Source organism: Prosopis cineraria, unplaced genomic scaffold (genome assembly GCF_029017545.1).
Source record: "Prosopis cineraria cultivar Desert tree isolate PC_DT_omini unplaced genomic scaffold, ASM2901754v1 PC2, whole genome shotgun sequence".
Lineage (NCBI taxonomy): Eukaryota > Viridiplantae > Streptophyta > Magnoliopsida > Fabales > Fabaceae > Prosopis > Prosopis cineraria.
The window spans coordinates 23366911-23381389 of NW_026555333.1; the positions used below are offsets into that span (position 1 = coordinate 23366911).

At 29.3% G+C, this 14479-nt stretch overlaps 1 protein-coding gene across 2 annotated transcripts; it reads left to right on the forward strand.

Moving 5' to 3' along the window:
- The first annotated feature begins 582 nt into the window (after positions 1-582).
- LOC129301736 (putative 4-hydroxy-4-methyl-2-oxoglutarate aldolase 2) lies at positions 583-3010 on the forward strand. 2 transcript variants are annotated; one of them, XM_054940328.1, is made up of 3 exons: positions 583-721; positions 1536-1639; positions 1844-3010. In XM_054940328.1, the coding sequence occupies exon 3, from the start codon at positions 1867-1869 to the stop codon at positions 2365-2367; it is 501 nt and encodes a 166-aa protein (XP_054796303.1). In that variant the 5' UTR covers positions 583-721; positions 1536-1639; positions 1844-1866; the 3' UTR covers positions 2368-3010. The 2 variants fall into 2 exon arrangements, with proteins under 2 accessions (XP_054796303.1, XP_054796304.1); XM_054940329.1 differs by having other exon boundaries at positions 676-721; positions 1539-1639.
- The last annotated feature ends 11469 nt before the right edge of the window (positions 3011-14479 follow it).

The following is a 14479-nucleotide window of genomic DNA, read 5'->3' on the forward strand; positions in this document are numbered from 1 at the left end:
AAAGAAAAAAAGATATTTTTTGCACTTGTAGTTTTCATGTTTTGGCCTCTTCATTGAATTGACTTATGAGTATTGAGGGAAAATGAAAGTTAAGGTCCAAACAAGATGAATAAATGATAGTTTTATTTTCCACAAAATTTTCCAAAACAATGAGTTGCAAATAAATATTGATTTAAATACTTATAAGTAGGCTTAGTTACAATTTAATAATTATTTAAGTTAATATTTTTAATTTGTTTTACAAAAAAAATTATTGGAATCTTTTCTTGTTAGCGCAATATTATAAACTATTTTTTTGCTGACAATTCCACAGAAAGAATATCAGTTATGTATACAATAAATGTTTTTTTAAAAATAAATTATAAGTATCTATTTACATAGTTACAAATTCAAAAGTTTTAATTAGAAATAAAAAATTTAATTTTAAATATAAATATCAAAATTCATGTTTAAAATAAATTTTTTTGTAGAATTTATTTTTCTGTCAAGGTTCTAAACTTCTATTTTCCCCCCAATAGAGTCTAACTTTTAATATTAATTTAATATATCAGAACTTACTTTAATGTCATTTTCCCGGTTCAACCCCGTGGACTCAAGTGTCATTGTCTCTGCGTAACGAGCACAGCTACATGCTCCCTCTATCTGTGACCCTCGCCTCCAAGCCTGTCTTTATACATTCACACTTGAAGCTTCAGATCTATCAATCCTGTTCTCTCATCCGGTAAGTCCAGCTTTTCTTTCTTCTCAACGATTCCATCTCGTGAATTCGAATTTATTGATCCAAGTACTCTTGCTTATTCTTCTTTACTCCTCCTCTTTTCTGTGTTATCTCTAGGTTTATGCTTTTTCCCCCCCTGTTTCGTTAATTGGTTTTGATTTCTTCATTTATTTTCATTTTTTCCGTTCTGTTGGATTATGATGATTTTTCATTGCCAGATTGTTACTGTCAGTATCCAGCACCAATGAATTTTAATCCTTTTGCGATAATTTTGATCTTTTTGTTCGACAAATCTTTCTAGTCCAACATCTCCGTAGATCTCGTCTCTATGATTGTTTTCGATCCTTCCACTCTCTCGTTTCAATTATCTGATTAGGGCTTGGCTGGAGATTGGAGATCGTTAATTAAACATTCTGGTGGCGAGCGAGAGGGAAGTAAAATGAGGGATTGATCGGCGAGTAAGGGAGTGGCATATGGAGTTTGATTCCAAATTATGGAAATGATCTTTGGCCTTTCTGCTATGTTTTCCTCTTTTAGGAGAACTAAGTTGTACACTTTTTCCCACTTCTTGTGACAGTTTATCGAATATGACTTCTTATTCCTTGTGGCATCAGAAACTCTATTTATGAAATCAGTAATATTGGTTTTCCTTGTGTTTATTCAGTTATTTGGATGGATTGTTTGTCTTAGTATTTGCTGTAAACTAAATCTATGTCCCTTCAAAAGGCATAATTTTGAAGCTTTACATCGTTTTGTGATTGTTGAACGCTTGAAGCTTGAATTCCTAATGTTTATACTTACATTCTAAATTTTTTAGTAGTGGAACAAGATTTGCTTGAAGAAGAGATCTTTTTCCCACTTCCTGTGACAGTTTATCAGAGAGATCGCATTGTAAAATAATATCTGAACGTTCTTTCCAGTGTAAGTGTACTTTATCTATCCTTTTCTTTTGGAATACACTAGGGCACTTATACAGTCAGGTCCCATAATAGAGAAATGCCGGCACGGCTGACCTTTGTTGGGCGTATATCATATGAAAGCCAATATCACATGCCTATAGAGTATAGACACATGCGCCCGAACCAAGCATAAGCATAACTGTTGTTTTTTGTTATATATCCACAGGTTATAATAGTATAGGAGAGTAAATGGCCTTGGTGACAACTGCTGAAGTATGTGATGCAAATCCTCAATTAATTTTGAGTGGGGAGCTTCGTGCCCTTCAGCCAGTATTTCAGATGTACGGTCGTAGGCAGGTGTTTTCTGGACCTATAGTTACCCTGAAGGTGTTTGAAGACAATGTGTTGGTTCGTGAGTTCCTTGAAGAAAAAGGTAATGGTAGAGTTCTTGTTGTGGATGGAGGTGGGAGTTTGAGGTGTGCAATATTGGGAGGCAACCCTGTAGTACAAGCACAAAACAATGGATGGGCAGGTATAGTTGTGAATGGATGCATAAGAGATGTGGATGAGATTAATGGTTGTGATATTGGCGTGCGAGCTCTTGCTTCGCATCCCATGAAAGCCAACAAGAAAGGCATGGGAGAAAAGAATGTTCCTATTACTATTGCTGGCACGAGGATCTGCGATGGTGAATGGCTTTATGCAGACACTGACGGGATTCTCATCTCCCAGGCCGAGTTAGCGGTCTGATTCCACTCCATAACCATGCTTTAAGCTGGGCCAGGGGCTGCTGTTGCTTTTTCTGCTGTACTTTTTTGGTCTTGTTCACCCAAGTGACCTTGAAAAAGTGAACTCTTACACGGCCACAATAGATTGAAGTATTTCCGTCTTCTACCATTGTGATCTATGGTTTTGATTGGTGTTATGAGAACCTGCCTTTAAATTTATGCTTGCTTGTTTTTTGATTTGGTTCTATGGATTCTGAGATCCATCCTGTGCCAATCAGAATTGATTTATTAAAATGACCCAAAAATAAAATACTATTGGTAATATGCAACTGCGAAAAGATCTGGGGCTGGAAACCAATCAAAACATTAAGCCATGGTAAGTTGGTTGGATGATATTACAGGAATAAAGAGACTCCTTCCTTCATTTGTCTCCACCAGTAAGCTAGAAAGCTTCATGAAGCTGCCTGCCTTGAAGACACTTCAAGTAAATCCCACAAAGTTGACTGTTATGGTGGTCAACTATGAAATAGAAGTTGCGAGGATGTTGTAATATGTTACTGTTTTTATGTTCCTAACTATTAAATAGTGAGTGATTGCAATTCTCAATGGTGGATTCATAACAGTCCTAATCATTTACCGAGATTTTTTAGTTATTTGATTTGATACGTCTGAATGTGTGATTCATGCCTCTATATTTCAAATTGTTGTGTCTTGTGATTGTTGGAAAGCCCAAATATAATAACACCAAATTAAATGAATGATGGGTACTTAAATGGGATGAAAATTTCTCCCTTAAAAGCTAGAAGTTGAGATGGGAGGATAAATTCACTTAAATATCTTATTGGGTATCTTATAATACTCATTGTGAACTTGGTCTCTCATATGACCAAGTTTTTATCAATTGGATCTCATAAAAAGTCGGCATCTAAATAATTGCACTTTATGACATTTAATTTGGTCTCCTATTGTTCAAAACTCTCTATAGTTATCCCTCTTTGAAGCCACCGATAACTAAGTTTTGGCACTAATTGATAGATATTTAAGTGTAATGAGGAACTTTACCTTAAAAGCTTGTTGTTAAAATGGGATAATTAATCCAATCACATTGAGCATCCCATAAGTTGGCATATTGTACTACCAAGATTCTATCAATGAAAAATATGTTGACCTTATAATGTAGGGCAAATGATAGAAAAATTCCTATGAAATATGGGAATCCCAAATTAGGATCTTGAAATCGTCTAATCATTATGAAGCTTTAAGGCACTTTTCCAGGATTATGTTTTTACATGAAATTATCTTTCTAACTCTTCGCATATAAAGAGAAAATAAATTTGCAAAAGCTGAGTGTGTCCAAGAAATTTGCAAAAGCTGGTAGAGAAAAGTTTTGCTGGAGTTGCTAAGCTCAAGCATCTGTGTAAAGATAAGGTATATTGTGGCTAAATTTGTTTATGGCTATGAACAAACCGATATGTGAGAAGGTAAGTCATGTTGTGCTATATACATGTACTAGAAACGACACCACCAAAAAATCAGGCAAAGAGACAAAAATTAAGGTATGTCTAAAACTATAATGTTTCTACACTCCAGGTAATTGAAGATCCTAATATCTAAGTTATCATGAGATGTATGATGGACAAGCATATCAGCACATCTACTTGTTTTTCTCAAAACATGGTTGAAAGTAATCATGTAATCATTCATGATAAAATCCTTGTTTTTTTTTTTGTTGTTGATAATTTTCAAGAATGAATGTCTTTTAGAAGAAACTACATAATTAAATCCTTTGTTTTGTTCATTGTTTTAAGAACCATATCGAATGATAATATCAATTGTACTGTCAACCAAAATCATTAATGACTTGATTTAGACCAAAAAAACCATTTTTATGGTTGAACCAGGATGGACAAGTTGAGCCACTAGTGAATTTAAACTAGAGTTGAGTTGGAAATTGGGATGATTTTCAAAAAACTAGATGATTGTAAACATAACATAAAAGTATTAATATGTAATTTGGATCTTAAACTATAGGTCCAAGGGTAATTTGAACTCTAAACTTGTCTTTGGTGCATTTTGAACTCTAAAAAATTAAATTTAGGATAATTTATTTTCCACCATTAAATTAAAATAAATGAATGTTACTTAAAAAAAATATGAGGACTGACGTGCAATTTTCTTCAAAGGTGAGTAAGAGAGAAAGGAAGAGAGAAATTTGATTAAAATTGTACATTATGCCCCATTTTTTTAAAACATAATGGATGTTTGTTTAATTTAACTGTAGGAACAAAATTGCTCTAAATTTATTTATTTAGAGTTCATAATGTAGCAAATATGAGTTCATAATTAAAATCATCCTTAGATCTATAACTTAAGATCCAAATTGCAAATTAACCTTAAAATAAAAAGGCTAAATTTTTTTTTAAAATGTTGACAAATTAAAAAAAATAGACCCAACTAAGAACCAACTTCATTATTTGATCACATGTAAACAAAATGATATATGATTATTTTTCAAGGAAGATGTTGACAACTATCAATACAAATGCACACATTCTTTTAAACTTATTCATGCCTGATTTAACTAAGATGCATCTATATTTAAAAATTTATAAAATTATAATTTATAATATTATTGATTTATAATGATATTATTTTATTCTCTTGATAGTTAGACATGTTGTGGATTTATTTGTTATGTATATATTTTACAAATACATTTAATATTAATTTTTAGTTAATTGTTATGTTACATGTTCGGATCTAACCGATTAGATTATGAAAATCAAGAATCACTTATCTTTACAATTTAACATCCAATCTAGCTTTTAAAATGTTGATTTTATCATGATATTGGATGAGGAGACTGAAAAATGCACATGTAGTTGGCAAAGCTACAGTGATTATCTACTTTTTGTTTATATTTATTTACTGTTTACATTCCCCCCCCCCCCTCTTGAAGCACATTCTAAAGAAGTAAACATTACCTTCTCCACCTTTGTCATCTAATAAATTATCTCTTCAGGTTTCATTTCATTATCGTTTGAAATAATCAGATTATCATGTGCGTGCCAGCAGCGACTCCATATTCACTGCGCAAGGGCTGAATTCAACTTCTAGATTAGTGGCCGTTTGACTTCGAACTAGGTGATGGCTTAAACAATGGCCATTCGACGAATCTTATCTTTGCCTTCATATATTTTTTTTTTTGAAAAAAATGACAATTAAAAAGCTCATTAGAATATTAATGACAATTATTATTAAAATCTCAATAACACACTATAATCTTTACTTACAATAAATTATCCTTTGTTAATTGATTTGAGATTTTTAAATAACTTTAATAAATTTTCAACTAATGTTACGAAGATTCATAACTATCATTTGTTGATTTCTTAAGTGATAACAAAAATGATTGATTTATAATTCACAACTGACTTTTTAATTCCAAATGACGTTAGAAATAATTTCAAATAAATTCAATGGATTCCCCAAATGATTTATTTAGGTATTGATAGCAAAAAAAATCATAAATAATTGGTTTGCGATTCACAATTATTTTTCATAAATTTACAATTAATGTTATAAATAATTTTAAGTGTATTTACTTAATTTTTCAAACAGTTTATCTATATATTGATAGCAAAAAATTAAGATTTATAATTGATTCTCGTAAATTCTCAATTGATGTTACAAATAATTCAAAGTATATTTAATAAATATCTCAATTAATTATTCACATTTTTTAATTGTAAATAAAGACCATAATTTATTATTAGGATTTTAATGATTCATGATATGTAATTGTCATTCATGTTTTTATGGGGTCCTCATTTGTCATTTTCCCAATTTCTTTGATATCAATTTATTTGACATTTTAGAATTAAATATTTTATAACCTATCATTTATTCTGGCTTTCTAAAATTCAATACTTTATAATTTATCAATTTATTTTAAATTTTTAAAATTAATTTTTTGTAATTTATCAGTAGATTTAATTTTTTTAATTTACAAATAATACTTAATTATATAAGAATCTTTTAAAAAAAATTTTAATTTAAGGTTTAATAATTTTTCTTAAAAAATAAAATTAGTCAAACAAATATATATCATTAAATTTATGTTCTTTTTTGTCATTATACATTTAAACTTTTTTTTTTGCATTATATTATCCAAATAAGTTTTTGTTTGTTAAACTAACTTAAAAAAAAAAAACAGTATCCAAACATAAATTATATTATAATCGTCAAATTTTATCTTAATTTTAATTTGAAAATTTCAATTGCTTCTAACTTCAATTTTACAACTTTTGATCCAAACATATCCTAAAATCGCTTAGCTAATGACAATTGAGTTGGTAAAATTTTCTTTTCAATCAATGTTCAAGTTAATGGCTCCTTGTATGTAATAACTATTTTCTGATAAACAAGTGACTACTTTATTTAAGCCAATGGCTGTAATCGCTTAGCCAAATTGACAACTTAAGTTCTTGAAAATTTTTTCATGAGAGTTAATGGTTCCATGTATGTAATAACTATTTTAGATAAATCAGCGAATACTTTATTTAAGCCAATAACTATAATCGTTTAGCCAATGACAATTCCTTTGAGTATTTCTTTCTCTTATTGTTTAGATGGTTAGAAGGGTAATCTTACAAAAAAAAAAAAAATTATGCCGGAAAATTCATTAACATAATTTGTGGTGCAGTTCTATTATATTTGCACATGACCTTAGAATCTTGGAGATGGACAAGGGGTTTTATGGATATTAACATGATTTATATATAATATTTATTATATTATTATTACTGTGCAATAGTATTTTTATTCTAGAGATAGAAATATTATTTTATCATATTTTTAATCTATAAAATTACAATAAATATTTTGAGATATTCTTTCTATCTATCTATCTATGTATATAAAAAATAAACTCATTAAATTAAACTATTTATAACTCCTAAATAAATAGCCTCCTTTAAATTCTTATCAATAAAATGTACTAAATAAACAACTTTATTGATTTAATATTTGTAAAAATATAAGTATGACTTTCTGAAATTATTTAAGGGGTCAATAATAATAGCATTAGATATTTCTCCCCTTTTTTCCCCTTAGATGTTTTCCCTTCACAAGATAGCTTTTGGTATTATTAACTCTAAAATGTTATAGCTTTCTCATGTAACCTTAGGTAGGACAAGTTGAGAGTTGTGTCTTGCATCTGTTTTGAACAGTCTCCATTTTACAGTAGTGGAAAAGCTCATTGAGGTACCTACTTATGCTTCTACTCAACTTAATCTCCTCTTGCGGGAGCACATTTGGGAGTGCTCATCAAATTTGAATAGTTTAGATTTAAAGTTTTTTATTTTTATATTTATCAAAATAAAAAATTATAAAATTTTTAATACATATGCCCATCATTAATATGGGTTATTTAGATTATCCTAGTCTAATATTAATTTTTTAATAATTTTTATAAATTGATTATCTAAATTTACTTTGGGTGATTCAGATTTAATATTAATTTTTTTATAATTTTATAAATTTTAATTATGGTAGATAAAATATTAAAATAAAGGTAATTTCTCAATTAGCACTTTCTAATTTTTTTTAAAAAAATTACAAGTTAAAATATGAATTGTTCAAAGTAAATTTAAATAGTCAATTGATAAAAATAATAAAAAACTTAATATTAAATTTGTATCATCTAAATTAAATATGTACCGTTCAAACTAATAATAAATTATAAATTTTTATTTTGATAAATATAAAATAAAAAAATAAAAAAGATTTAAATTTAAACTATCTAAATTAAATTTGAATGATTTAGATGTGATAAGGGCAATATGAATGTACTCCCCACACGAGTTTTCTGACTTCAAAATTTTTGCCGCATATATTGAAGTGTCCAAATAAAGTATGGTGTTCAAACTAATTCATTCTCACCTCCAATCTCAATCTCAGCCTCAAGAATTAGACATTTAAAGAGAGACACAATTGTTAGTAACAGACCCACACAAAGAGCAATACCAAGACCTATTAATAATGCCACACTCATTGCATCATCGATAGCTCTTGTATTTTCGGTGAAAGCACCTAGGACAGCTTTGAACCCACTAGCTTGACTCTTCAACACACACAATTGATGTTCAAATTCAGAAAAATTTCCACTTCTGCTGCCATCTCACGTCGCTCTAACCTATTAAGTAGAACTGGTAATTCGAGTGGGTCAGATTTATTTCAGTCGGGCTCAATTCGAGTTAGGTTTATTTAGATTGAACTTAAAGTATCCAGCTTTCTTAAAAAAGCCTATATAGTCAAGTCTGATCCTAATTTTTTTCAATTGGGTTCAGGTTAGCCCATCAAGTTTAGCCAAAATTATTAATTCTATATACATATAAAACTTTAAATTCAAGCTGTTAAGTTCAATTCAGTTCGGGTTCAATTTGAGCCGGGCTTATTTGAATCGAGTTTAAAGTATCATATCCTCTTGAAAAAGCCTATACAATCAAACCCGACCTTAACTTTTTTTCGGGAAGGTTCGAGCTAGTCCATTTGACTTAGCCTAAATTCTGGCTCTACTTTCAAGCAACTTGTCATTCTCACTCTTAATCCCTTCATGTTGAAGACCGCCACTCCTTTTGCTGTCTCCAACAGCTGGTCATAGAGATTACAGATTAGAATGGCTAAACATATTTATTGATTACCATGCTTCCAAATGAATCAATGAGAGAGCTGTATCCTCACACATTTAAGCCCATGAATGAACCTAAACTTTTGATGGAAGATGACTCTTTGAATAATCAATAAGATTCAGAACAGTGAAACACACAACACAGAAGTTGCAGTAGCGCAGAACCATTGTCTAATCACAATGCACTAGGGCATAAATCCAAACAAGGAAGTTCAATCACATAGGGATTCAAGAAACAGCAAAGATTCAAGAGGATCAGCATAAACGAGAAAAGGATGCCTAATACAATGTAAATCCAAACGGGGAAAGGAATTAAAATCTATGTCAGCTAGCTGAGGCATTTAGATCTTTGAAATCTTTTCTTTGGTTTCGTTTTCTCTTCAGGTTCAGTGCTACCATAGTACATGATAATCATGCATAAATCGCAGCATCAATTACTTGAGTCATGAAAATCATCAATATTTTTATAAAGTTCGAGTCTAAGAATTATCCTAAGAAATATAAACCAAATTTTCTTTATGGAATCCAATGTCACCATGATGATTATCATTAATCATTCAATCACTTTTCTGTTAATCTTCGATAGTTAAAATTTGTTCATTAACCATGTCAAGAGCAGGAGAAGAGAGCATGACATTTCCCTCTTCTCATGATCTTTGTAAATCACATTGCAATGGATAGTAAATCATTCAATAATAATTGTCTAAGAAAGAAACGAGTAATCTCTAGCAACGTAACAGCTTTTGTAGAATCACTTTAATTTATTGTTACCTTACTTTTATACAGCAACCATAGCATGAACCACAACTACATGACAGAGCAAATAACAATACCAAGAAGCCTTATCTCTCTAAGTAGGGTCAGCAACATATATTACATGATGTTATTATGCTCCATCAACAACCACACCTACATTAACTATATATAAAAATTTCAAGACAGAGAGTTAAGAGTATAGACCTATATAGCAGCCACTTTTTCATCCATGGAGAGAACAACTTCGCTTCCTGAGCCTGAATCAGAACAAAAATAAATAGTTATTTTAGTAACCCCACTACTTTAATTAACAGTTTGAAACAGATTCTAAAATATACTCGGAATCATTGTTCTGTTTCCCTGCTTTAGCCTGCCCGGAACGTTCATTCCCACCACTAGCATTTGCTTTTTCACTTGCTCTTCTTGAGTCACGCCCATGTTTCCTTAGATCGATGAAAAAAACAGAGCTCTTGAGGCTTGTCAGATATATCTGTCAGTTAGATTGTCATGAGTTGTTAAACAATTGCTAAGTTGGTTATGCAGTTACAGACACGTGTTCATCTGAGTCATTAGTCATTAATTGTCTATAAATATGAATTGTACTCTCGCATATCAATTCAATTAATGAGAATCAGATTTACTCTCTATTATTGTCTAATAATATTTTAGAATGGTATCAGAGTATTAGGCTCCGATTCCTGAGTGTTGTTTCTAACAACCATCGACGTTGGGTGATCTCCTGTGGATTGATCGTCTGACATAACACGATGGCTTCTTCATCTGATTCTCGCAATGTCACTGATCACTATTCTCTGGAGTTTCCATCTTTTATCAGCGCATCCTGGTTTCACCAATAAGAAAATCACAGTGAAACTTGACTCTTCCAACTAATCTCTTATAGAAGCAAGAGGCAGCATTTATGAATATGGTCAAACAGCATAAGCTTTGACATTCTCTTGACGGAACTGTTTCTGTACCACCTCTCAAGATTCGTGATAATCGTGGGATTAAAGTTTCTAATCCAGAGTACGACAATTAGGAGGCACTTGATTCTGCACTCGCGTCTTGGCTTCTGGCTTCAGTTAGCCAATCCATTCTTCCTGAGTTGGTTGGTCTTGAGAGTGCTTAACAAATTTGGCAAAAGCTTCATCGTCTCTATTCCAATAAGTCCTCATCCAAGATTCTGTATTATCAGAATCCTTTTACTAATCCAAAAAAGAGTGCGTGACTATCTTGCCACCGTCAAAACCACATCTGATCGTCTTGCAATGCTTGGTGAAGCTGTCCCTGAAAATTCACAGATCTCTCATGTTCTCAACGGACTCACTGCAGAGTTTGAACCAATATTTTTAGAACCGGACTAAATGTTGAACCGAAAAGGTTGGATGTTTATAGTTCACATGGTTGAACCAATAATTAAGTGACGTAATAATTAAATTAAAAAAATTATATATATATATAATAATTTAAATATAAAAAATAAATATGAAATTTCTACTGAATTTAAAAATAAAACCAAATATTTTAAGTTTATCATAACTTAACAAACCACATGATACAATATAACATAAATGATTAAAAAAATCGATCAATTGCTAAAAAGACTTTTAAAAAAGATTTTTTTGAACAGTCTAGTTTTTAAAAATTAGATCCAATTCCTAACTGGATCCCGGTTTTTGGTCCAACCATCAGTCTAAAATAGTCCAACCAGCTCAACTTCCAGAATGATTTTTACATGCTAACCGAGCTAAAATCTAGATTAGTCGATGGTTGGACCGGTCCGCTTCAGTTTTTTTAATCATTGGTTTGAACTAATCATTGTGATAATCAATGCCTCTCCTAATCGTTTTGATCTTCACACAGTATCCACTCTGCTTCTTGAATCAGCTGAATTATTAGAAAGCATATGTCTGACTGGATGAGATGTTTGTAACCTATAATTCATTCTTCCATAAAAACATCACAAAAATTTGCTCCTAAACATTCTTGAAATAAATAAAGTGAAAGTATGAGCAATGAATTGTTCTTTTTATATAGAGTAAACATAGCGCTAAAGTGTCATGAAATATAGTATCAATATTTAAGTGAATCCTAAAACCCTTCGAGACAAGAAAGTGCGAGGAATCACATCTTCCACTAGGTCTGTACTCTGCACACGTTGTTGGGAGGTCGAAGAACAAAGGAATAAATATTTCCTTCCATCGAACACTAATGCTTGAATTGAGAACAATGACATGTAGATACTTATGTGTAGGGGGAAAAAAATACAGATTCTAGAAACGTATGAGCTAATTACATTTAATACATTGAATAATTTTGTTGTATGGTTATTATGTGTTTAATTAAATATCAAGGGCTTGTTTGTTTCTATTTTAAAAAACAATTTTTTTGTTTTTAAAAATTAAAAAATTTGTTTGAGTTAGTGTTTTGAATCTAATTCTTCTCATTTTTTAAAAAAATTAAAAAAAATAGATACGTCTTAAAACAATTTTTATTTTAAAAATACATTATATTTAAATATTGAAAACTACAATTACTTTGATCAATAATTATTATAAGCCATTACTATTAATTGCTGGTGATCATCACCGTCGACTAATTTTTTAATTTTGAAATTGTTTTTAAATTAATACAGCCAAACAGATTTTGTTTCGTTTTGTTTTAAAAAATAATTTTAAAAATTATATGACAAAATAATTTTTAGAAATTAAAAATGAGAATAGAAAGCAGTCCTAAGTGTGTATGAAGCTCTTCGAATAGTGAACTAGAATTTCCTCCTCCATGTGCGTCGGTAGTTAAAGTATAGAATGAAGTATAAACATAGGTTTTCAAAGTTATTTCAGCGAGAATAATATTGATTACAAGAAAAAGATTGACGAAATAATGAAACAACATTATTTATTCGGTGAACTCAAAAATTTCTTAAAATTGTGTTTATCCATTTCCGCAACATGTTTTGTATTATCTGCAATTTTGTTTTTTATTTTTAATTAATTTTCTCTCTTCATTAAATAATGCTTCCTTTATATTTTCAACATTATTGTCAGTTTTTTTTTTCATTTTATTTGTTCCAAAATGTTTATTTGCAAATTTTAAATTCATTTTTATTTATAAGATATTGCATATTTTTTTGATTGTTTCTACATTTCTCTTTCTTAAATTTTAATGAAATTATTATTTATAAATTTATTAAAAATTTAAATTGAAAATTTTAATAATTATTAATAGTTATATTATGCATGCATGTTTTGTGCACCAACCATATTTTTCTAACTCCGTCCATTATGGTTAAATAGTTAAAACACTGAATGAGATAAAATAAAAAGAATGGTGAATAGTAAAAGTAAGTGCATAAATCCTCTACATTAATATATTATTGGATCAAATTTCAAAACCCCATTCCAATGTTTACGGAAGCAATTCTAGTTACATGCCTGCATTTATGCATAAATTAATCTTTTGACGGTATTATTTTATAGGGTTAAGGTATAATTTTATCCTTAAATTATTTTCAGAGGAGCAATGTTACCCTTAAATTATTTGTCTAGCAATGTTGCTTCTAAACTAATCAATTTAGAGCAATGTTGCCCCTGCCATTAAAATGTTCGTTACTGTAGTTAGTAGGGCCTACTTTTCATGAGTTAAGGTATAATTTTACCCCTAAACTATTTTCAAAGGAACAATGTTGTCCTCATCATTTAAAAATTATAAAATTAAATAAAAATTATATTATATAATATTAAATAAAATAATATTAAATGTATATATAAAAATAAAATTATAATAATATTAAATGTATATATAAAATAAATATAAGAAATAATATAAATTATAATTTTATAACTTGTTAAACATAAGTGAATCTTAATTAAATTAAATATGAGTAGACTCAAAAGTATCTACATTTACACCTATAATTATCAACATCTTTATAAAAAAATGGTTTCAAATCATATTTTATACATATAAATTATTTAAAAAATAAAGTTGGCTTTTAGTATGATCTAATTTTTGAATTTTTTATTTTAAAAATTTTTTAAGCTTTTTTTAATATTATATTTAAAACCATCCAGTTTTTTGAAAACTGTTTCGATTTTCAATTCAATTTCAATTTTTAGATTAATAGCGGTTTAACTCTTGTTCAATCCAGTTCAATCATGAAAATAGTTTTGTAGTCTAAATCAAGTCATTAATGATGGCTTCAGTTCATATAGGTGTAAATGCAGATACTTTTAAATCTACTGATATTTAATTTAACCAAAATTCACTTATATTTAATAAGTTATTAAATTATAATTTATAATATTATTAATTTTATGATATTTTATTAATATACTATAATTTTTTTTCTTATATTTATTTTATATAATATTATAATTTTATATTTATATATAAATTTTAATATTATTTTATTTAATATTATTATAATTTTATTTTTGTTTAATTTTATAATTTTTAAATGGTGAGGGTAATATTGCTCATTTAAGAATAGTTTAGAGGCAAAATTACACTTTAACTCATGAAAAGTGAGTCCCACTAGCTACAGTGATGGACGTTTTAACGGTAAGGGCAACATTGCTCCGATTTGGTTAGTTTAGAGGCAATATTGCTACAACGAATAGTTTAGGGGTAAACATTGTTCCTTCGAGAATAGTTTAACGGTAAAATTACACATTAATCCTTAAAA

What these genes read in the sequence shown, in the direction of transcription:
- LOC129301736 (XM_054940328.1), top strand. Translation starts at nt 1,867, where the DNA reads ATGGCCTTGGTGACAACTGCTGAAGTATGTGATGCAAATCCTCAATTA.